Below are 24,376 nucleotides of genomic sequence, written 5' to 3'. Positions count from 1 at the left end.
TCTGCAAAAAAAATATTTTAAAATTCTTTGGTGAGTATGTGGCACAATTTCTCAGATTTTGGAGTAATACAGTAGATAGCCAGCGATGTTCTTATAGACATATCTTTTTAACCTTTAACTCTCTCCCCACCCAGTTTTTCAGTGTTTATGTCCTTGCAATTTCTGAAATGATTTTCATGATCTTGAGGCAAACAGTGAAGCATATTACTTTTAGTTCTAATGCGACAGTTTTCCCAAGTTGGTGATTAAGGAGAACAATAGTAAAATTTCTTTCCAGTAAGAATTTGCTTTTTACCAATATCTTGAGTAGTAATAACATTAATACAAATTTTAAAAATCACTTTTGGAGTGAAGTCGACCATTTCTTCAATGGGATAAAAAGAAGTGAATTTTAAAAGGAATATTTTCGTATCATAACATGTATTATCTGGATATGAAACAAGAAAGTATCTAGGTCAAATAATATATTTCTAATAATGTCAAGTTAGAGAAATTGAAGGGAGTTACAAAAGCTAAAATCTGGTTATGTCCCAACCACCAACATTTGAACCTCAGCAAGTTAATTAACCTCTCTAGGTCTCAGATTCCTTTGTTGTAAAATGAGAGAATTAGACTAGACAAACTTCATCTGCTTTCAAATTCCAAAATTCATGTCTCTATATTTTTTGGTTGCTTGAAATTTCACTTGCCAGAAATGGCCTCACCAACTCACTTATGTCTGGCACATTTTAGACACTTGGACATTAGAATTTTTAATGGCAATATACAAACATATATGATAATGTAAGGTGATGATGGCTTATAATATAAATTAATTAATTGTACCAACCTTTACAATGTATTCACACCAATACTTACAGGTTCAACTACTGCTGGTTCTCCTTTCTGCCCCTTTTCTCCATATCCACCATGGCCATTTATCTGTTGAGTGAAAAATTCAAGCAGCCTGTCTTTAAGTAGATAAGGGCATTTAAGTATTTTTTTTAAAGAAAATTTAATCATCTATGTGCATTTAAAAACAACCTACTAAAATGTGTTTTTTTAAATAGAAACTTATTGAATGTTTAGATACTGAAAATATAAAAAGGAAAGCATAATGAGCATTAATACAATTCTTGAATGAGATGAGACAATTGTTTCTTAAAGACATATTACAGAAAAATAAAGACATCTGTAGACTTCAATTATTATTCCAAGGCATTAAGCAAAAAGTGTCATCAAATTAAGTTTAACGAAATAAAGGTGGGGGGTGAGGGGTGGGAGAAATAAGTGAAAGGGATCAAAAGGTGAAAAAAATAACAAATATGGTACCGTACTGAGCATCACCAGAACATTTCTTTTTTCAAAATTAAAAAAATAAAATAGCCTAGAAATCAGAAATAAGACTTACTACCCAGAATAATAACTATTTTAATCTTATCAATGACAAGACAATTTGGATACAATTCTATTCAAGACTATACTTTCAAATGAAGACTCCCGTACTGTAGGCAGAGCTACAACTGCTGAAGATTCCCATGAGGAAGAATCTATCAAGATGTCCTAGTAGTGATAAATTTTCACAGTTTACATAAGGACACAACTTGTATTTTACACCTGAAAAGACATCAAGGTCAATGTGAAAATACTCCAAAAATAAGACACACAATGACACAGAGCGTAATACTGACTTACGCTTGTTTCTGTGATATCTGTTTCTGCTGGCACACCTGGACCAAATTCTTCATTAGTGGGATTTGTTGGTTTATCTTCATATTCTTTATATTCATAAAAATCATATTCGCCTAAATCTCCATCTACCAGAAGGTCAGGTTCCCTGCCGTCTACTCCTTTGTTTTCATATAGTGTATCCTCGGAATTTTTCCTCTGGGAATCATAATCCTCTCCAGTTAGATATTCTTCAGTAAATACTTCTTCAAGTGGATTTGGCTATTAATTTAAGTTGCAAGGAGTTGAAGAACATGAAGTTTACTGTTAGTAAAGCAAGGTAAGCATTTGCAATTACAGTTTGATGGAATGTGACGGGAAGCAATTTAAACGCTACTCAAGCAAGCCTGAAGGCCGAGAAAGAGAGCCTTTCAGTATCATTGAAAGAAATATTTTTGTACATTGGTATATACAAGGAAATATTGCTTTCAAACTACTTTTCCCAGTAAACTGCAAGTATTCACATGGATTCAGCATGTGTATTTGCTTGTTCCATTGGAAAAATAAAAACTTGTTAGTCAACTTTATATTTATAGTATGAGACTTGGACAATGAGGTTTATTTGCCTCACTGGGAAACATGTTATATAAATTTTCTGACAGCTAAATGACTCAGGTATTTGTCATACCCGGCATGATAAGTATTTCACAAAGTTATACTGAATTGTATACTCATTTTTTCACGATAAGAATGTATGCATAACATGAAATTCAGAAAGATTGTTTGATTTATACCTGTATGTGATTAAACATTTTCAGAGAAAAGAATGAAAAAGGGTAAGATATATTAATTTAATCATAAATATCATACTCCTAACAAGTTTGAAAATGTAAATAACTATTAAAATCCACTAAGATTACATTTTCTCAAGAAGTTTGCTGTCATGAAAATGCATGATTATTGGTCAGATGAAATAAATTCTAATTGTATCATTTCATGATACAATTTATACTTTAGAGGAGGCGCCTCCTCACAGAAAAATCATGTTGCAAATACCTTTCATCACAACATGTTGAGAAGCTTGCTCAATCCCAGGAGCAATCAAGAAAATGATAGCAGTCAATTCAGGTCAATCAATTTGTGTTTGCATGAAGCAAAGGGTCATGCAAAACTTGAATTGATTGATTTTAAATGACCTGTTTCTAGTAACAGTGAACCAATGCTATTGTTCCTCTTACCTCAGTAAAGGGATAAAAAGATGGAACTTTTCACAAGTTATAGATTCTTCCACAGTGAGGTGTATTAAGAAATATTACACACTTAAAAAATTTGGACTGTGATTTAATAGTGTCAATGAGCTTACCTCATTTGGTCCAGATACATGCCTAGGAGCTTCTGTCTGGTAACTTTCCTCTGTTCCATAGCTGTATTCTTGAAAATCATCAACGATATTTGCCTAGTGATGAAGTCAAAAGAAAAACAATTATAAAACTGTAAGGTAATCCCAAATTTAGGGAAATCATGATTTAATTGGGTTATCGGATTAGCCAAATGAGCATTTATCTAGTTGGGTTAGGACAATGGCTCATCATCAGAGATCTTCCAGCTTATCTAGGACAGATCTTGATTGCTTTTTCTTTGCTACCTTTACCCCTAGTTTGGCTTTTGCTGCTGCTTGGGAACTTTTCTTCTTCTTGGACGCAAATTTTTCAGATTTAGGGGGTGTAAACTTTTTGGACTTTTCCTTTGAGTTAGTGGCCACTGTCCTCGTCTTCTTTTTGAAATTGGATTTCTTTTTCTGTAAAACGTGGTGAAAGATGGAATGGGAAACATAAAAAAAGTGAAAAAGGAAATGAAGAGCATGGACGAAAGGAAGGACAAGCAAAGCAAAATGAGCATCATTCCTTCAGGACAGCTACTGTCAAATAAAAACCACAGTTACTGGTCATAGAATTCAGGTGAATGAAAGGCTTATGATGAGTTGAGGAACAGGGAACATAAGAAACCACGGAATGACAAACAGCAGGACACCATACACAAAGGTGCTACTTTGTTTTTACCTCAGTTTGTGCTATTGTCTCCTCAGTTACAGTGGGTGTTTCTGTTACAAATTCAGCCTCCTTATACTCTGCTTCCCCATACTCATAGTCATATTCCATTATATCCTCAGGTGCATACTACATCGCAAAGGAAAAAATATCAGGCGATTTTGTTAGTTGCAGGTAATACTAACAACAAAGTGGTAATTGTCTTAACTTTTACTTACGGTAAAGGTTAAGAGGCAACGAAATGCTGTTACTTAAACGTTATTTTGTATTACAAGAAGTATTATACTGTCTTATACAGAGTATAATAACATAGGAGTGACAAAGCAAGTTTTCTAAGAGCAGAATCATGGTTAGGATTGTGAGGAAACTAAAAATTTTGAATATTAATTCAAACTTAATTAATATTCAAAACTTTTAGTTAATGGCTTATTTCCAACACAGCAATTATGTACTTGGCCACAGTTGTTAACTATTCATGTTAATTTTTATTTGTAAAAATTGTTACACAAGAATTTGTTAAAAATTCTCTAAGAATTTTACTGTAATGTCAATGGGTACTTTTTTTTTCATTAAACTACATGCTTAAAATTTAAAATATGGACAGTAGTCTTTCCACGTATGAAAGAATGTTTATGTTGTGAGACAGAAAGAGGAGAGGAGGAAAAGGAAATGCAAGGAACATAAGATGAGTCTAAACAGAACACTGGAACTAATGAAAAAATAAAATCTAAAATTTATTCAGAAATCTCTTTTGCTATAAACTTAAGATCAAAATGAGCACAGAACACTTGTGAAACAGTAAAAGATTCAAAATTAGATCTGTTTCTAGTTAATACATTATTTCTGCTTTTAAAGATACTGTTTTTTTCTCTATCAAAAAAAGCATAGCACTTAGACCTCATAAACTATTTAAACCGAACTCACATTGGAAAATAATATTTTATACTAGATTCTTCTGTATTAAAATAACTTAGTTGGAAAGAGGTATGTTTCTTAATAGAAGGATGTACAAGACAATCATACATATTGAGTGATAAGGAAAATAATGTATTGATCTTCAAAGCCAACTATCTCAAAACTTTAATTTGTAAACAAGAATATAGTTATTGTGAAATATATATTAATCATTGGTTTAATCAAAATAACTGTAAATACACTAAGGTCATACACACATAAAATATTAAGCAGCAAACTCAACAAGCTGAATCATATATATATATGTATGCATATGTATATATATATGAATCATATATATATACTACCATGTTTAAATCTATCTACATATATATATATGCTAAAGGCAATCTATTTAGAATTCTCTCAGTATTATATTTGGTAAAATTCCCATTATACCCCAACTGGACTTCTTGGCATTTCAAAATTGCCACAAAAGCCTTTTTGATCTGCCAGAAAAATAACTGTTGAGCATATGTCTTTTAGAAAATTGTGATCACTGTGCCTTCTAATGAGCTCTATTAACTACAGCAATGCAAATGAGTGCAAATTTCACAGACCTATAATGAGACATGTCCAAAACTGATCTCCTGGCAACATTATACATCTGGCCTTTGATGAAATACCCTCACTAGAGTGAACTTTCTAGATGGTTCAGCTGAAGGTCATATTGAAATATAAACATAGTCATGTCTTTCATTTTCTTTATGATTGTCAAAACTCTTCTTTGATTAAATTAATTGAAATGGTTTCATAATTTTATCTGCTCAGTAAATAGTTTCATTTTCAATGAATATACATACAAAGTACTTCAACAAAGCTTTATTCTAATTGAATTTGTACAGAATTTGGTAAAATAGAAAAATGCATGCATAGAACACTGAACACTTGTTTCTTTGTGCCTCTGCAATCAAGATATAATGCCAACTACTTCTAGGAAAGTTAATATAAACATTATTAATAACATCATTAAATAAATAAAGTGATTAAATATTGAATGAAGATACATATTAAAAGACATTAATGGAGATTGAATATTGTATAATGAATAATTTTTCTGTGTTATGGTCTATCACATTGGAATAAGAAATATTAAATTTATATAGCTACTAGCTGCCAGCTTCAAGTAAAACATAAAAACGAAAAGATTTGACAGTCTGTTTATGCTGTAAAGTTTTAAAATTAGGCAGACTTTTCAAAATCAGGTGCATCTATAATAAGTTTTAAAAACATAAGACAATAAACAAAGACACAAAGGGCTGATTTTTCAAACACACAGTTTAATGCATCTTAAATGAAGCATGGTACTCAGAAATATATCAATATATACCAACTTCATGTCATTTTTTTTTTCCTTGTAGGAGGAAACATTTAACCTCCATAAGTTTCTCCTCTTTTTAAATTCTTTCCAAATGAAGACCAACCAGACTAGTTGTGATTATAGAATACTGGAGGAAATAATATTCTTACCTCCTTAGACACGAAAGCACATCTTTTTCTTAGAGTCTTTCAGGAGTCAGTGAAGAATCACTGCTTCTGTTCTTACCTCTCTCTTTTTTAAAAGATTTATTTACTTGTTTTAGAGAGGGGGTAAGGGTGTAGAGAGAGGGAGACATCTCAAGCAGACTCCCCACTGACCATGGAACCCGAGGTGGAGCTTGATCTCATGACCCTGAGATATGACCTGAGCCAAAACCATGAGTCAGACCCTCAACAACTGAGCTACCCAGGGCCCCCTGTTCTTATTTCTTTGTCTAAACAACATCCCCTTGGTGGTGGTATTGAGTCTACTTGGCACTAGTGTACATGAAGCTTTATAACCTATTTTTGGAGATGATTCTCTTTACTTACTATGGAATTTTGGGCTGCCTTGAAAACAGAGAGAACTAGTTGTAATCAGTGAGATAAATATATGCAAAAAGACATGCAGTGATGGAATGATTTCAGTTTTGATATGTGAGTAACCTAGCATTAATTACAGTATGTGAGGAGAAAGGGACTTCTAGAAATGTCATAATCTGTTCTTATTTAATTTGTTAGAAAAATAGTGGCACCAGTAAATATCTGTGCATCTACGAGAACTAAAATATATGATAAATACTAAGTGCAAAAAAAGATTAAGGTAATACATTTAGGGAAGTCAGCTGGTTTTTAAATTTCTCTATAAAATACTATCTTGCCTTTGCTTCATTTTCCTTGTTCATTCTTTATAAAAAAGAATGGCAATTGCCTACCTTGTATAAGATACTATAGTTTGCATAATACATTAAGAAATACATAATACATTAAGAATTACCATATATAGATTTCACATTTAATTTCTTATAATAGATTAATCTAACTTGAGAAAATCCCCAAACATCATAATTTTAATATTAATTACTCTTCTATATAAATGGTATTGTGTAGGTTCAAATGGAATTAAAGTTTGATGATATTACTACCATGTTTAAATCTATCTACATTATGCATTTCACTGTATGATGATGATGTGATACTGTGGCAAACACATGAAAATACTGAACCTTAAGAATGACTTAGAAGATGTTATTTAGAGGGTATGAGCTGGCCAAAATTACAAGTTGTAAAAAGCACACTTGAGTTAACTGATAAAATAAATTAACATAGCTATTAATCCAAATTAGAATAATGAATATGCAATGTCACAAATTTATTAATGGAAAATAAGCACTATAAAGTTCAACATGTATGGTCAATGCTCTATACTGCACTTTATATTCTTTACTCACTGGCAAATAACATTGCTTCCTATGTTGTACAGGAAGAACATCTGTAGATCAATTATTAAAAATGCATATTTGAAATATAATTACATATTAATGGCTATATGTCAAAACTAATATAAGGGCTGTTTACTAATTTGGTTAACCAGTTTATTTCATAAGTGTATAGAATGGTTATATGATTGAAGTATCAACGTAATTTACAATTTGAAAAAAAATGTGAGTTGATTCTTCAAAAAAACTTTTCATTGTAATACATTCAATATAGAAACCAGTAAGAAATGCTGTATTTATTATAGCATCACCCAACTGAATTTCCATGCAGCTTTTATTATAACAATAGATTTTTTGTCTCCTCAAACTCTCCTAGTAAAAACAAGTTTGACTTCTTAACAGAATGTTAAGTATACATTATCAACCACTAAAGTAGAAAAGGTCAAATTTACTTTTAAATTTTACTTTTTTTATCCAGATAAAAATCGATAAAAACAATTTTGCTTTAAAATAACTCAGTTTAACTGACATGATAGCATTAAAATAAAGTAATAAAACACCTCAAGGTGATATATTAAGAAAGCATACCTTCATTCTTCCAAAAATCAGAGTCATATCTGTTGCTAAAAAGAACAAAACTTATCTTTCATAAAATAAAAGCAAAATAAATCTCAGCAATCTCGAACATGTATAACATGTATAAATGTAAATTTTAATACCGAATTATCATATAATCTCTAAGGTATAAAAGCACTAAACCTGATGGTATTTTACCTATCCTCTTGGAATTCACACAAAAAAAACTGTTTAAATAAATCCTGAGGGAATAAAAAGAATGAGGCACTGGAAAACTGTGAAAAAAGCAAACACAACTACCCAAGCAATTTCATTTTCTCTCTCATATTTGCTTTTCTGTCAGCTTCTTAAGACTTTATCCTGTTTTAAAAAAAACATTAATATTAAGTCATGGAAAAGATCAGTTCAACAGAATTCACTATCATACTTTAAAAAGAAAAGTGATGTCAAAAAATATATCTCAAGCTTTTAGATGGTAAAATCCTAACTGAACTCACATGCAAAAACAACAAGAAGTTAAAATAAAAGATAAGATCCTAACCTCTTCTAAGTAGTCAAGCTCAAAATATGGCACCAAATAGTACATTTAGAAAGTAAGAAGAATGCTATTTGAGCTATTTTCCCAAACATAAAGGCAGCTTTGATGTTTTCAAACTTCCAACCCCCTCTTCTAAAATTTAACACTCTTTGAGAAAAAAGAATCTAAAATTGTTTTGCTGCCAACTAAAGGCTAAATTCCTTCCAGTCTGCTTGTTTTTTAATTTCCAGAAGATCCACATTAAAGGATCTTACCAAAAAATCTGGATAAGGGTACACTGTATTGCATTTTTTGTTTTTTTGGGATATTCAATTCTGCCAAGATTGCTATGGCTATGCGAACTTATTTTTTGGTCTGAAAGAGAATAGGGTCAAATTTCATTATGGTAAATTTTCTTGCAAAAATGGCCTGGAAGAATGGTTTCACACCTGAATTTCAAATAAAGTGACATAATATGAATCAAAATACATGAATAGTTTTAGTTACTGCATTCAGATCATACTGCTTTCCATTTCATTACTCTTTATGTCAAATTTTGTGGAAGAAAAAGAAAACATATATATCAACGTAGCATAGCCCAATAAGAAACAGTAAAAAAAAAAAAAAAATTCTCTCTAAATACTCAACACAGCCTGAAACTTTAAAATAGCTCTAATGTCACTTTCTCATCTGCCTGAATTGCCAAAGGCAAGTACACCAGAGGATATATCACCCTTATCTTGAGGCTGTGTTAATTATTTAACTGCCAAGGGCAGAAATATAGCTTTTAGATTTTTATGTAGCAGAAATATAGCTTTTAGATAATTATCTTTTTCTCACCTCCTCCAAAATGAAATATGCTCATATATACAGTATACAAGTGAGGTATCTCTATTTATAAGAAGTTTAAGTAACAGAGTTTAACACCCCAAATCATCTTTAAATCACTCTTCCTAGAAATGTTAAAACACTATTAAATACAAAGTATACTTTAATTAAAATTGAATAATAGAGATAAGCCTCAAAACTACAGGGGTAGGTCTGTACCATTGAAATGATAAAACAGTCCTAATTTTATGGTCCTCACCTCGTCAATCTGCGGTTCCTGAGCCTGAGCGGCCTTGGGCACTGAAGAGTCACAGTCTGGGCTGTAATGCTCACAGTAGTCATATGCGGCTTTGGGGTCACCTATGATCAATAGTTGCTGGATGTCCCCCTGCCCAGAAATAAACAAGGATGTAGTCAGCATATTCGGATACACATATATTCAGAGCAAGATCTACCCAAGACAATGTGTAGTTTATTTTTAAATACCCGAAGAAGAACTACCACTTACATTCAATGTTAAAAATAGTCTTATAGAACAAAACAAACAAGGAAAAGGAAAAGAGAGAGACAGAGAAACACAGAAACAGACTCTTAACTCTAAAGTATAAACTGATGGTCACCAGAGGGGAGGTGGGTGGGGGAATGGTGAAATAGGTGATGGGGATAACAGGGTGATAGGTATTGAAGAGGGCATGTGCTGTGATGAGCACCGGGTGTCATACTTCACTAATGAATCATCGAACACTGCATCAAGGACTAATTATGTACCATACAGTGGCTAGCAGAACATAATAAAAAAAAAAAAAAAGAAGAAAAAAGGGATTAAAGAGCGAACTTGTGATGAGCACAGAGTAATGTACAGAATTGTTGAAGCACTATATTGTACACTAATGTAATACTGTATGTTAACTATACTGGAAATAAATAAAAAACTTAAATAAAAAGTAGTCTTAAATGATTAAAAAAACCTCACACCTGTTTTACAAATCAGCTGTAAATATTAAGCTAGTATTCTATTATTCTGTGGTTCAGAGAATCTTTACTATATGCATCCATTTGTTAAAACTTGATTTTACTGCATTCACAATTTACACTGCATAAAATAAGACAAATAAAATACAAGTAATAAGCTGATAAAAAAGTAAATAAAATTTTAAAACTGTAGATATATAAAGATAGTAATATATTGTCAATATAAAGTAAAGAGTTCAATCAAATTAAACGGAATTATTATTGTTAGGCGAATTTATATGCGATTCTACTGTTGTGTCCTGGTAAAGGAGTCAGTATCAGAAGGAATTCCTACTCACAAAGATGAGTAAGAAACGCAGAGACCAGAAAAATTCAAATTATGAATAAGAAATTTGGGATATTTTTATTAAGAAATAATGGAACACTGAAGCATACATTAAAACTCACTTATTTTGAATTCTGTATAATTTTAATTAAAAAACATTACAAATAATTAGTAATAGAGTTATCTAAAGAGTTTAATTTCAGGAGATTCTGAAACTGATTCTGAAAACTTACAGAAAAATTGTAATATTCTGCTCCTGAAGCAATCTGAATATTTCCACAGGGTCTAATTCAACATGAAACTAGCTTCATATAAATCCATGAGTCATGGCCATATTAATTCAGAATTATACTCAGGCCCAGAAGAATTTTTGAGTTAATATCCATTTGACTTGATGATTCAAGTCCTTGTAAGTTTGAGCATATAAGTCTGATTCACAGAACTCCTGATTCCATTTTGAATAATTTCAAAGTTATTCCAGCTTTTCTGCATTTTGTTAACAGGAGTTATACAGCCTATATAGCCTAATGAAAATATAGATATTAAATTTAAAAAGTCTCTCACAATGAATCTTAGGAGAGAATTCGTAGCACTTCTGTACAACAGTTGTTTACTCATTTCATTCTATCATTCATTCAAACAGTGCTTTAACAAACCATAAGAGACTCTTAACTATAGAGAACAAACAGGGTCGCTGGAAGGAGGTGGGCGGGGGTGGTCTATATGGGTGATGTGTATTAAGAAGGGCACTTGTGTCGAGCACTGGATGTTATATATAAGTGATGAATCACTAAATTCTACTCCTGAAACCAATATTATGTTAACTAACTAGAATTTAAATAAAATTTGAAAATTTAAATAAAAATTTGAAAAAAAAAAACCTACCTTTTTTTTTAAATTTTATTATGTTATGTTAGTCACCATACAATACATCATTAGTTTTTGATGTAGTGATCCACGATCCATTGTTTTCGTATAACACCCAGTGCTCCATGCAGTACGTGCCCTCCTTAACACCCATCACCGGGCTAACCAATCCCCCCTACCCCCTCATATTTGTTTCTCAGGTCCATAGTCTCTCATGGTTCATCTCTCCCTCCAATTCCCCCCCCATTTTTCCCTTCCTTCTCCTAATGTCCTCCATGCTATTCCTTATGTTCCACAAATAAGTGAAACCATATGATAATTGACTTTCTCTGCTTCACTTATTTCACTTAGCATAATCTCCTCCAGTCCCATCCATGTTGATGTAAAAGTTGGGTATTCATCTTTTCTGATGGCTGAGTAATATTCCATTGTATATGTGGACCACATCTTCTTTATCCATTCATCTGTTGAAGGGCATCTCGGCTCCTTCCACAGTTTGGCTATTGCGGACATTGCTGCTATGAACATTGGGGTGCATATGGCCCTTCTTTTCACTACCTCTGTGTCTTTGGGGTAAATACCCAGTAGTGCAATTGCTGGGTCATAGGGTAGCTCTATTTTTAAATTTTTGAGGAACCTCCACACTGTTTTCCAAAGTGGCTGTACCAACTTGCATTCCCACCAACAGTATAAGAGGGTTCCCCTTTCTCCACAACCTCTCCAACATTTGTTGTTTCTTTCCCTGTCCATTTTTGCCATTCTAACTGGTGGAAGGTGGTATCTCAGTGTGGTTTTGATTTGGATTTCCCTGATGGCTAATGATGATGAACATTTTTTCATGTGTCTGTTAGCCATTTGTATGTCTTCTTTGGAGAAGTTTCTGTTCATCTCTTCTGCCCACTCTTTGACTTGATTATTTGTTTTTTGGGTGCTGAGTTTGAGAAGTTCTTTATAAATTTTGGATACCAGCCCTTTATCTGTAGTGTCATTTGCAAATATCTTCTCCCATTCTGTGGGTTGCCTCTTTGTTTTGTTGACTGTTTCCTTTGCTGTGCAGAAGCTTTTTATCTTGATGAAGTCCCAAAAGTTCATTTTTGCTTTTGTTTCACTAGCTTTTGGAGATGTATCTTGAAAGAAGTTGCTGTGGCCGATGTCAAAGAGGTTACTGCCTATGTTCTCCTCTAGGATTTTGATGGATTCCTGTCTCACATTGAGGTCTTTCATCCACTTTGAGTTTATCTTTGTGAATGGTGTTAGAGAATGGTCGAGTTTCATTCTTCTGCATGTGGCTGTCCAATTTTCCCAGCACCATTTATTGAAGAGACTGTCTTTTTTCCATTGCATGTTTTTTCCTGCTTTGTCAAAGATTATTTGACCATAGAGTTGAGGGTCCATACCTGGGTTCTCTATTCTGTTCCATTGGTCTATAGGTCTGTTTTTGTGCCAGTACCATGCTGTCTTGGTGATCACAGCTTTGTAATATAGCTTGAAATCGGGCAACGTGATGCCCCCAGCTTTGTTTTTCTTTTTCAACATTTCCTTGGCGATTCAGGGTCTTTTCTGATTCCATACAAATTTTAGGATTGTTTGTTCCAGCACTTTGAAAAATGTCACTGGAATTTTGGTCGGGATGGCATTGAAGGTATAGATTGCTCTGGGTAGCATAGACATTTTAACAATGTTTATTCTTCTGATCCATGAGCATGGAATATTTTTCCATCTTTTTGTGTCTTCTTCAATTTCTTTCATGAGTGTTCTGTAGTTCCTAGAGTATAGATCCTTTACCTCTTTGGTTAGGTTTATTCCGAGGTACCTTATGGTTCTTGTTGCTATTGTAAATGGAATCATTTCTTTAATTTCTCTTTCAACAGTTGCGTTGTTAGTGTATAAGAAAGCAACTGATTTCTGTGCATTGATTTTGTGTCCTGCCACATTACTGAATTGCTGGATGAATTCTAGTAATTTGGGGGTGGAGTCTTTTGGGTTTTCCACATAAAGTATCATGTCGTCTGCGAAAAGAGAGAGTTTGACTTCTTCTTTGCCAATTTGAATACCTTTTCTTTCTTTTTGTTGTCTGATTGCTGTTGCTAGGACTTCTAGTACTATGTTGAACAACAGTGGTGAGAGTGGGCACCCTTGACGTGTTCCTGATCTTAAGGGAAAGGCTCTCAGCTTTTCCCCATTGAGGATGATATTCGCTGTGGGTTTTTCATAGATGGATTTTATGAGCTTGAGGAATGTTCCCTCTATCCCTATACTCTGGAGAGTTTTAATCAGGAAAGGATGTTGTATTTTGTCAAATGCTTTTTCTGCATCAATTGAGAGGACCATATCGTTCTTCTCCCTCCTCTTATTAATGTGTTCTATCACATTGATTGATTTGCGAATGTTGAACCCCCCTTGCATCCCGGGGATAAATCCCACTTGGTCGTGGTGGATGATCCTTTTAATGTATTGTTGGATCCTATTAGCTAGGATTTTGTTGAGGATTTTGGAATCCATATTCATCAGGGATATCGGTCTGAAATTCTCCCTTTTTGATGGGGTCTTTGCCTGGTTTAGGGATTAAGGTAATGCTGGCCTCATAGGATGAGTTTGGAAGTTTTCCTTCTGTTTCTATTTTTTGAAACAGCTTCAGTAGAATAGGTATTATTTCTTCTTTGAATGTTTGGTAGAATTCCCCAGGGAATCCATCAGGCCCTGGACTCTTGTTTTTTGGGAGGTTTTTGATCACTGCTTCAATCTCGTTACTGGTTATTGGCCTATTCAGGTTGTCAATTTCTTCCTGTTTCAGTCTTGGCAGCTTATAGGTTTCCAGGAAGGCCTCCATTTCATCCAGATTGCTCAGTTTATTGACATATAGTTGTTGATAATAATTTCTAATAATTGTTTCTATTTCCTTGGTGTTGGTCGTGATCTCTCCCCTTTCATTCATAATTTTATTAATTTGGATCCTTTCTCTCTTCTTTTGGATAAGTCTGGCCAGTGGTTTATCAATCTTATTAATTCTTTCAAAGAACCAACTTCTAGTTTCATTGATCTGATCTACTGTGTTTCTGGTATCTAATTCATTGATTTCTGCTCTAATTTTAATTATTTCTCTTCTAATGCGTGGCTTAGGCGTCATTTGTTGCTTTTTCTCTAGTTCTTTAAGGTGTAGAGTTAGTTGGTGAATTCGGGATTTTTCTATTTTTTTGAGTGAGGCTTGGATGGCTATGTATTTCCCCCTTAGGACCGCCTTTGCAGTATCCCATAGGTTTTGGACCGATGTGTTTTCGTTCTCATTGATTTCCATGAATTGTATAAGTTCTTCTTTGATTTCTTGGTTGACCCAAACATTCTTGAGCAGAGTGGTCTTTAGCTTCCAAGTGTTTGAATTTCTGCCAAATTTTTTCTTGTGATTGAGTTCCAGTTTTAGAGCATTGTGGTCTGAGAATATGCAGGGAATAATCTCAATCTTTTGGTATCGGTTGAGACCTGATTTGTGACCCAGTATATGGTCTATTCTGGAGAAAGTTCCATGTGTGCTCGAGAAGAATGAGTATTCTGTTGTTTTAGGGTGGAATGTTCTGTAAATATCTATGAGGTCCATCTGGTCCAATGTATCATTCAAAGCTCTTGTTTCCTTGTTGATTTTCTGCTTAGATGATCTGTCCATTGCTGAGAGTGGAGTATTGAGGTCTCCTACAATTAACGTATTGTTATCAATATGACTCTTTATTTTGGTTAACAGTTGGCTTATGTAGATGGCTGCTCCCATGTTGGGGGCATAGATATTTACAATTGTTAGATCTTCTTGTTGGATAGACCCTTTAAGAATGATATAGTGTCCTTCTGTGTCTCTTACTACAGACTTTAGTTTAAAATCTAATTTGTCTGATATAAGAATTGCTACCCCAGCTTTCTTTTGAGGTCCACCGGCATGGAAGATAGATCTCCATCCCTTCACTTTCAGTCTGGATGTATCTTGAGGTTCCAAATGAGTCTCTTGTAGGCAGCATATGGATGGGTCCTGTCTTTTTATCCAATCTGCAACCCTGTGCCGTTTTATGGGAGTGTTTAGGCCATTCACGTTGAGAGTGATTATTGAAAGATATGAATTAATTGTCATCATGTTGCCTGTGAAGATGTTGTTTTTATAGATTGTCCCTGTAAATTTCTGTTGTATATCACTCTTGGGGTCTTTCTCCTTTTATAGAACCCCCCTTAATATTTCTTGCAGGGCCGGCTTAGTGGTCACATATTCTTTCCTCTTCTGCCGGTCGTGGAAGCTCTGCATCTCTCCATCCGTTCTAAATGAAAGCCTTGCCGGATAAAGTATTCTTGGCTGCATGTTCTTCTCATTTAGTACCCTGAATATGTCTCGCCAGGCCTTTCTGGCTTGCCAGGTCTCTGTGGATAGGTCTGACGTTATTCTGATGTTCCTCCCTCTGTAGGTAAGGAATCTCTTCCCCCTAACTGCCCTTAAGATGGTTTACTTGGTTCTAAGATTTGCAAGTTTTACTATAACATGCCGGGGTGTTGCCCTGTTTTCCTTGATCTTAGGAGGGGTCCTCTCTGCCTCTAGGACACGAATGTTTGTTTCATTCCCCAGATTAGGGAAGTTCTCAGCTACGATTTGTTCAAATACATCTTCTAGCCCTCTCTCTCTCTCCACTCCCTCCGGGATTCCAATGATTCTGACATTGGAACGTCTCATGGTGTCACTTATTTCTCTGATTCTATTTTCATGGATTCTGAGTTGTTTTTCCCTGGCCTCCTCTTTTCCCTTTTTATCTATTATACTGTCTTCCAGATCGCTTATTCTCTCTTCTGCCTCAGTTACCCTAGCTGTTAGATTATCCAGATTGGATTGGATCTCATTGATAGCATTTTTAAGTTCTACCAATTCACCTTTTATTTCTGCCCTTAGAGACTCTATGTTGCCATTAATTGATTTCTCCATTCTAGCCATTGTCTTCACAATTGCTAGCCTGAATTCCATCTCCGACATCTTGGTTATATCTGCATCCATTTGTAAATTTGCAGCATAAGTCATAATCTCTGAGTCTTTTCTGTTTTGGGGGCTCCTCCTCCTAGTCATTCTGTTGATGGGTGTTTGAGGGAATGTATAGAGTCCAAATTATTGACCAGAACCCAAGCAAGATGCACCTGTTTTCTTGGGACCTTAGGGTTGCTGGCCTCTTGTTTTCCCAGCCTGTCTTCTGCGGGAGGGGCCTGTCACGCTGTTACTCAGGCAACCCTGTTTGGGCGGAGTTGCCCTGCCCCCCTGTGGCGGGGGATGGGCTCAGTGGGAATCAGTCTTTGGGGCTTTTGTTCTCTGGCGCCTTTCCCTGGCGGCTTTCTGCGTCTCTTCCGCGAGTCAGAGCAGAAGAGACCGTTTCCAACCCTCTGCCTCAGAGCAGAGAGATCACAGTCTGTTCTTCAGTGAGCTCTCCAGGCCACACCGTCTCCGTTTCTGTCCGTGCTGCTATAAACTGCAGCGTCCTGGGTTGTGCGCCCCTCCGCAATGCTCCCAGTCCTGCCTCCAGGTCGGGGCATGTCTCTGCCCTTTGTGCTTCTAAAACCACCAGCCGCTCCCAGTTCGCGCGCGCGACTCCGCCGCTCAGGGTTTCCACCCCCGGGGGTTGCAGTTCACCGGCGGAACCCCGGTGCACCGGGTTTCCGTCTAGGAGGCTACAGTTCCAAAAACACAACCTTTTAAAGTACATATAGCATGTTAATATGGTCAGGTAACACCCAAATAAGAAAACATCTACTTTATTTCCCAATAAAACATAAAAGAAAACAGAATCAGCAAATATCCATCTGAAAACTATAATGTTTATAATACTCATACTATTATTGGTGTTTCAACCTCAAAATTATTTATTTCCACGTCATAAGGCAATATAATCAATCAAATTAGATTGTTTCTGAGATTTTTTTAAAGATTCTTTTTTGTAAATAGATAGGAAAGTCTCTAATATTTCTTTTATGTTCACTGATTTTAAATATGCTCACAGTAAACTAATATAAGTTCTTAAATTTTATTGATAGCATTTCTTAAACATTAGCTGATCAATTTGGAACATTGAGTAGCCACAACTGAATTATATACAAATAATTATATAGTTACATAAATGAATAATAATAAGTAACAAACAGAATTTTGAATACACAGTTTTTCATTCTGCTGTTAAAAAATAATAATAATGAGGCATCATTGAGTACGTCTTGAGTGCTGGCATCACTGAGAGTTTCAGTTAGAAATCCTGACTCTTGAATTTTCTCCCAACTTTGCCATTAACTATGTGGAATTGGGCAAGTCACCTCATTCATCATTTGTAAAATGAGTACATGTAGAGATCGTATCTAAGGTCCTCTCCAGAACTCCAGAATTCCATATTTAAGTATAAGAAATATAATGAACCAAGTGAAGCTGTTGCTAAAACAGAAAAAAAAAAAGTTGCCTATCTTATAAGCTTACGGTATTTTTTAAATAGTATATTTTTGAGAAGAATTCTGGTTTTCTAAGTTCTTGCTTGACTTCATTAAATGGAATCCTGTCAGTCTTTCTACTATAAATTCTTATTTCAGGTGTTTAATATTTAGCCATAAAATACACTGCTGGAAAGAAACTGGCAAATTCAGTTAAAAAGCTACAGTATAATTTTCCCCAGAAGGTGTTTTACAGTTTTATGTTAATCATAGGACATGTTGTGAGACAGTCTATAGATAAACAAAAGCACCCTGACAGGTTGAATAAACTGTAAATATTATATTTCTAGTCATTATATTTACTATTTAGTATATTACTAAATATACTATTATATTTCTAGTCATAAAAATCTCCACAGCTGGAAAAGGGTGAAGTTACCATATAATATTGGCATCTGCAACATACAAACCATGAAAAAGACATCCTCCTCCTCTAATGATCTACAAAGCCAAACTTAGAGTTGATGCAATTACCTTGCTATCTACAGCTGTGTCAACTAGGTCTCTACAATAGTATTTGCATATAGACAGGATGAGACTAAGGTGGAAAGCAAAGCAAATGTAAAAAAACCAAATGGCACCCATCTCTAAAGTTGAGGTTCTTCTAAATGTCACATAGAGTGCAAAAAGATCCTGCCAGTTAATAAGTAATAGCATATCTTCCTTTTACAACTAAAATATAATGCACAAATTCTAATAATTTTTGTTGGTTTGTTTTCTATTTTTGTTTGTGTTTGTGTGTGTGTGTGTGTCTACAAAGCCTTAGCTATTTCTAATTTTGGTGCAATGAATAAACTACATCGTGCTCTATGAAATACATAAGTTAATACACATTTAGCTTTTTTCCCACGTATAAGCAATCAGATTTATTTTAAAAATGTGGTATAAGAGATTGGTCTAATGTTTTAAGGTCAAATGTCAATGTGTCAATGTTAAGTGTCTGAATTTTCAAATTCAACTCCTCATCCTATGTGAAGCCAACCAGTGTTTGGTTGAAGTCAGTTCCCAGGCTAAGTATCCACTGAATTGAACATCACAGCAGCTTATTCCTGAAAATACACAATGGAAAACCAGGTTCTGATCAGCTGTCATGTTCAATTCAATGTGACCTGTGAATGGATTATATGTTTAGAACAAAATAAAATCACAATAGCAAGGAAATTCAGCTATAACCAAAACAGCAAATGGAGAGGTTGGATCAATGTTCAACTATCACTGTTCAAATAAAGAGTTCATTTTTAAGCAGTTTATCTAAATAATCTCTCTTGAATGTCAATCTAGCAACTAGTATCTGTATAATACCATGAAGCTTTTATTTTTTTTATTTTTTTATTTTTCTAAAGATTTATTTATTTGAGAGAGAGAGAGGGAGAGGGAGAAGCAGACTCCCTGCTGAGCAGGGAACCCGACAGGGGGCTCGACACCAGGACCCTGGGATCATGACCTTAGCCGAAGGCAGACACTTAACCAACTGAGCCACCCAGGTGCCCCACCATGAAGCTTTTAATTCCACTTGTAATTTTGGAAGACTCAAAATTTTAATATTAAAACGTGGATGTTGCTTGTATTCTAAGAGAATAATTTACTTTTGATAATATCAGGAAAAATAGACTTCAAGTATCTATTGATGATGTATCTCACTGAATTTCATAAATTTCTAAAATTAAAAATTTCATCTCCCCTAATACTAAAGTAAATCACACAGATGCAATTGTGTTATAAAATCAACTAAACTCCATATTTCCCATAGCACATTCTTGTCTCCATTAACTTGCAACAAGGAGATATTTCAGTGGGAATGAATGTTTTTATGAAATGCTTCTTGGAAAAATCTTAATGATATGTTATGAGCAAATAGGAGTTAGCGTGATGATGAAGATGCAGAGAGAAATAGTACTAAATAGAAAAAGCATCTTAACCAAAGCTTTGGAGGTGTGAAACTGCATGATGAAGTCAGAGAAGTAACCATAGTACCCCATAGTTGGAAGGAAGGCCCTATGTGATGATAATGAGTAGTGAGGGTTGAGAGTGGAAAGAGGGAAAGGAGGAACAATTTAAGAAAAACTTTGCGTGAACTGAATTTTAGAAGTTATGGAGTGTCATTCAAGGATTTTGAACAATGGAACAAATTGATCGATGCTGTATTTTAATGAAATCATTGACAACATAGGGAAGGATGATTTGGAAGCAGCCAGTTTGGAAGCATGGGAATCTGTTAGGAATCCATGTAGTTAAGTGCTGAGAAATTAAACTAAGCCGAAGCATGAATGGACAAAAGAGACATAGAGTTGACATATTAGGGAAAAATATCTGCAAGGTTCAGAGACCCAGTGCTGATAATGGGGTGGGTTGAGAATGGCAGGAAAGATGGAGAAAAGTGCATTGAAGGGGAATGAAAAGCAATTCTTTAGTTTCTGGAGTGAGCAAGAGCCGGATGGCAAAATCATTTACTCAGTTAAGAAATTTAATAAAAGGAAATATTTGGGGATGAACCTCTTAAGTCTATAAAATGGAATGATAATTAATGATTGTTTCCAGAATAAGTTCAGTTTTTCTTCTAAGAAAATTGCCTTCATTTACTTTTGAATTATGTCCCTCTATCTGCAGATTGTAAGGTTTATCACTGAAGCCAAACCGAGCTATAGGAATCAGTAAGAATCAGGGAAAATTTCCCTTTATCTGACAGTCCATACTTTTCTTTCTGTAGCAATTTATACCCATTTTCTCATTCCTAATCAAGGATGAAATGAACTTGCCCAGACTTAGTGTCTTGGGCTCAACTGTGTCCCCCAACCAAACCAGATTTATATAATATTTTTAAGTCTTAACCTCATAGTATAACCTTATTTGGAGATAGAACCTATAAAGAGATAATTAAAGTAAAATAAAGTCATTATGGTGGGTCCCCATTCAATATGACTGATTTCTTTATAAGGAGATTAGGACATAGACACAACCCAAAAAAAGATTGCATGAAGACACAAGGAGAAGAGAGTCACCTACAAGCTAAGGAGAGAGGCCTCAGAAGACTCAATCCTGCTGACATTTGGATCTCAGACTTTTAGCATCCAGAACTGCAAAAAAAAATAAGGTTCTGTTGTTTCAGACAGTCTGTGATATTTTGTTATGGCAGCCCTAGAATACTAATACAGACTGAGTTAATACTAGTTTGCTTTTATGTATACCCTGTAAGTGTTGTCTTTATGACAGAATAAAGAACACTTTTAAAAAAGTAGTTTTGTTTATTTATAACTAGGGTAGTATCTGACTATGTCTAGGAACTGGTAATAAGTTGATGCTGTAGAAATATTGGCTGATTTAATGTGGTAAATAGCTAGAACTCAGGGTAATCCTAGATTATCATACCTAACAGTATCACCATGTGTAAATATCCCTCAGTCCATTGGAGATAATATAAAGTGAGAATGATAAAAAAGTATAGTCCAAGTATAAAGAAAGAATTCGAAGGGAGAAGTTTTTAAGTAAACTTATCAGAGGTTTAAAGAAAATTCATCAAATTAAATTATGCTAGAGTTCACACGAGTTTAAGTATCCATTTATCGGACTACATCAAAAAGCATTTTAATTATTAAGTAAAAAGGTAAAAAAGTAATCTACAGATTTAATGCAATTCCTATCAAAATATCAATGGCATATGGAACCACAAAAGACCCCAAATGGAACAGATCAATGGAACAGAATAGAGAGCCCTGAAATAAACCCATGCTTTTACGGTTAATTAATCTATGACAGAGAAGGCAAGAATATACAATGGGGAAAAGACAGTCTCTTCAATAAATGCTGGGAAAACTTCACTGCTACATGGAGAAGAATGAAACTGGGCCACTTTCTTACTCTGTATACAAAAGTGAACCCAGAATGGATTAAAGACTTAAATGTAAGGCCTAAAACCACAAAACTAGAAGAAAAAATAGGCAGTAAACTCTCTGACACTGGTCTTAGCAATATTTTGGGGGAATCTGTCTCCTCCGGCAAGGAGAACAAAAGGAAAAAAACAAATGGGACTACATCAAACTAAAAAGCTTTTGCACAGTGAAGGAAAACAACAAAACAAAAAACAAGCTACTGAATAGAAGCAACTATTTGCAAATGATGTATCTGATAGAGATTAACATCCAAAATATATAAAGAATTCATACAACTGAATATCAACAAATAAACAATCCGATTAAAAATGAGCAGAGGAATAGATATTTTTCCAAAGAAGCCACACAGATGGTCAACAGATACATGAAAGATGTTCATTATCACTCATCACTAGGGAAATGCAAATCAAATCCATAGTGAGATGTTAGCTCATACCAGTCAGAATGGCTTTAAAAGTATCCAAAAACAAAACAAAACAAAAAACAAGAAATAACAAGTATTAGTGAAGGTATGGAGAAAAGAGAACCCTCATGCACTGTTGGTGGGAATGCAAATTGGTGTAACCACTAGGAAAAACACCAGGGAAGTTCCTTAAAAAATTAAAACTAGAACTATCATATGATCTTGCAATATCACTTGTTATTTATCCAAAGAAAATAAAAACACTAATATATACAAAGAAGATATGGTGTGTGTGTGTGCATGTGTGTGTGATGGAATATTACTCAGCCATAAAAAAGAATGAAATCTTGCCATTGGCAACAACATGGATAGACCTAGAGTATATTGGGCTAAGTGAAACAAGTCAGGCAGAGAAACACAAATACCTTATGATTTATTTGCATGTGGAATATAAAAAGCAAATCAAATGAACAAACACAACAAAACAGAAGCAGACTTACAGATACAGAGAACAAATTGATGTTTGCCTAGGGGTGGAGGGAGAAAGGCAATTGACGAAATAGAAGGGGATTAAGAGGCACAATCTTCCACTTATAAAATAAATAGGCATGGGGATGTAATGTACAGCATAAAGAATACAGTAAATAATATTGTAAAAACCTATGTATGGTGACAAACGGTAACTAGGCTTATTGTAGGAATGATTTCATAATGTATATAAATATCAAACACTGTTGCATACTGAAACTAATATAATATTATATGTCAATTATACCTCAATAAAAAAACAATTCCTTGTATCTCTAACGCCATATTAATGAAATTATATTCGAGTTCAACTTCATGTCAACAATGGAAAAAAAGAACAGAAAATGTATTCTCAACAGAATTATATACGTATATTTGTATTTACATCAAAATTATATATCTTTTGTAGTTTACGTTTGTGTTTCACAACTTAATTCCTCTCCCAAAATAAATTTATCTGATACTTTATACAAAGATCTATTTTCTTAAAAATATAATTGAAAATAATATTTAAAAATCTAAAAAGAGGATTTTAAAATAAAATGGAAATCGTCTTGAGACTTATTTTTAAAAATAATTTAAAAATAATTTAAGAAAAAATCATCTGTATAAAAAAAACAGCAGCATCATTTAATATTTTTAACTTGTATTTTAACACAGACTTAAAGGACAAGTTCCTGTAACTAATGTCAGCATAAAGGTCAAATATGGCCTTTGCATGTAGGTATGATTTTCATTGCCTGTCTCACAAAGTTAACAGCAGAATTTGACATTTACTTTATATCTCATAGCTTTTGACTTGGCAATAAATTTTGGACTTATTTTTAAAGTAATTATCATCTCTTGAATATGAAAAAACATGATAGACTATTTTCATCGTTCCATAAAGAGTTTAACAGTTGAACTGGCACATCCACTCCTCTAAGCAAATAAGTCTGATATTTGGAAATGATTTTTTTTACATATCAATTTAGCATCTCCTTTTTTTATTGCCTATTTTTAAGGCTAGAGAAAATATCTCTCAGTGGATGAAGCAAAATCACTGGTTGTAGCCTCTCTATACATTCATTATTTTCGTTCTATATACAGTGGTACTGTCCAGAAATAAAAGAACTTTAAAAAATATTTCCTTATGTTTACTGTGTTTCACTCCTCTACCATGTAACAATGAATGATACATTTCCTTTAGTGCACTGAAGTTTTATGAAATCAAAACTGGCCATTTTATAAGATATATAAGCCTAAGAGGATTTTAAAATTATGCATATAAATATATAAAACAATTAACATACATTTTACTCTTTTTTAATTTTGGAAAAAAGAAAAGATTTTTTCCATGTCAGTGTGAAAACTTCTTAGCTCATGACAGAATATAGCCAATATGTACATATATTTATTGAACAGTGAAAAACAGGGGGCATGCGCACAAAGCTGAAAGACAGAATTCCCTATTGAAATGGGAGTATGTGGAAAGAACTATATTTTTCTTGAGTGCAAAAGCAAACCTGCTATGCAACATTCCTAATTTTAGGAGGTACTGTATACCTCACAATTTTAGGACAAGTTACATTTTTTTTCCCCAAGACAAAATATTTTTCTCTTTTAT

At 34.0% G+C, this 24,376-nt stretch overlaps 1 protein-coding gene across 2 annotated transcripts in view; it reads right to left on the bottom strand.

Annotated features, from left to right (window-relative positions):
- Positions 1-24,376, bottom strand: part of COL11A1 (collagen type XI alpha 1 chain) — a 202,299-nt gene that overhangs the window by 125,510 nt on the left and 52,413 nt on the right. For both annotated transcript variants that reach the window (XM_078072675.1, XM_078072676.1), the window contains exons 5-9: positions 9,568-9,696; positions 3,708-3,824; positions 3,011-3,103; positions 1,675-1,929; positions 859-921 (exon numbers count right to left, since the gene is read on the bottom strand). In XM_078072675.1, the coding sequence (XP_077928801.1) occupies positions 859-921; positions 1,675-1,929; positions 3,011-3,103; positions 3,708-3,824; positions 9,568-9,696 (657 nt within the window). The remainder of the gene's footprint in view (positions 1-858; positions 922-1,674; positions 1,930-3,010; positions 3,104-3,707; positions 3,825-9,567; positions 9,697-24,376) is intronic.

The sequence above is a fragment of the Halichoerus grypus genome, chromosome 5 (assembly GCF_964656455.1).
Source record: "Halichoerus grypus chromosome 5, mHalGry1.hap1.1, whole genome shotgun sequence".
Lineage (NCBI taxonomy): Eukaryota > Metazoa > Chordata > Mammalia > Carnivora > Phocidae > Halichoerus > Halichoerus grypus.
This window is presented reverse-complemented; position numbering and strand designations above follow the sequence as displayed.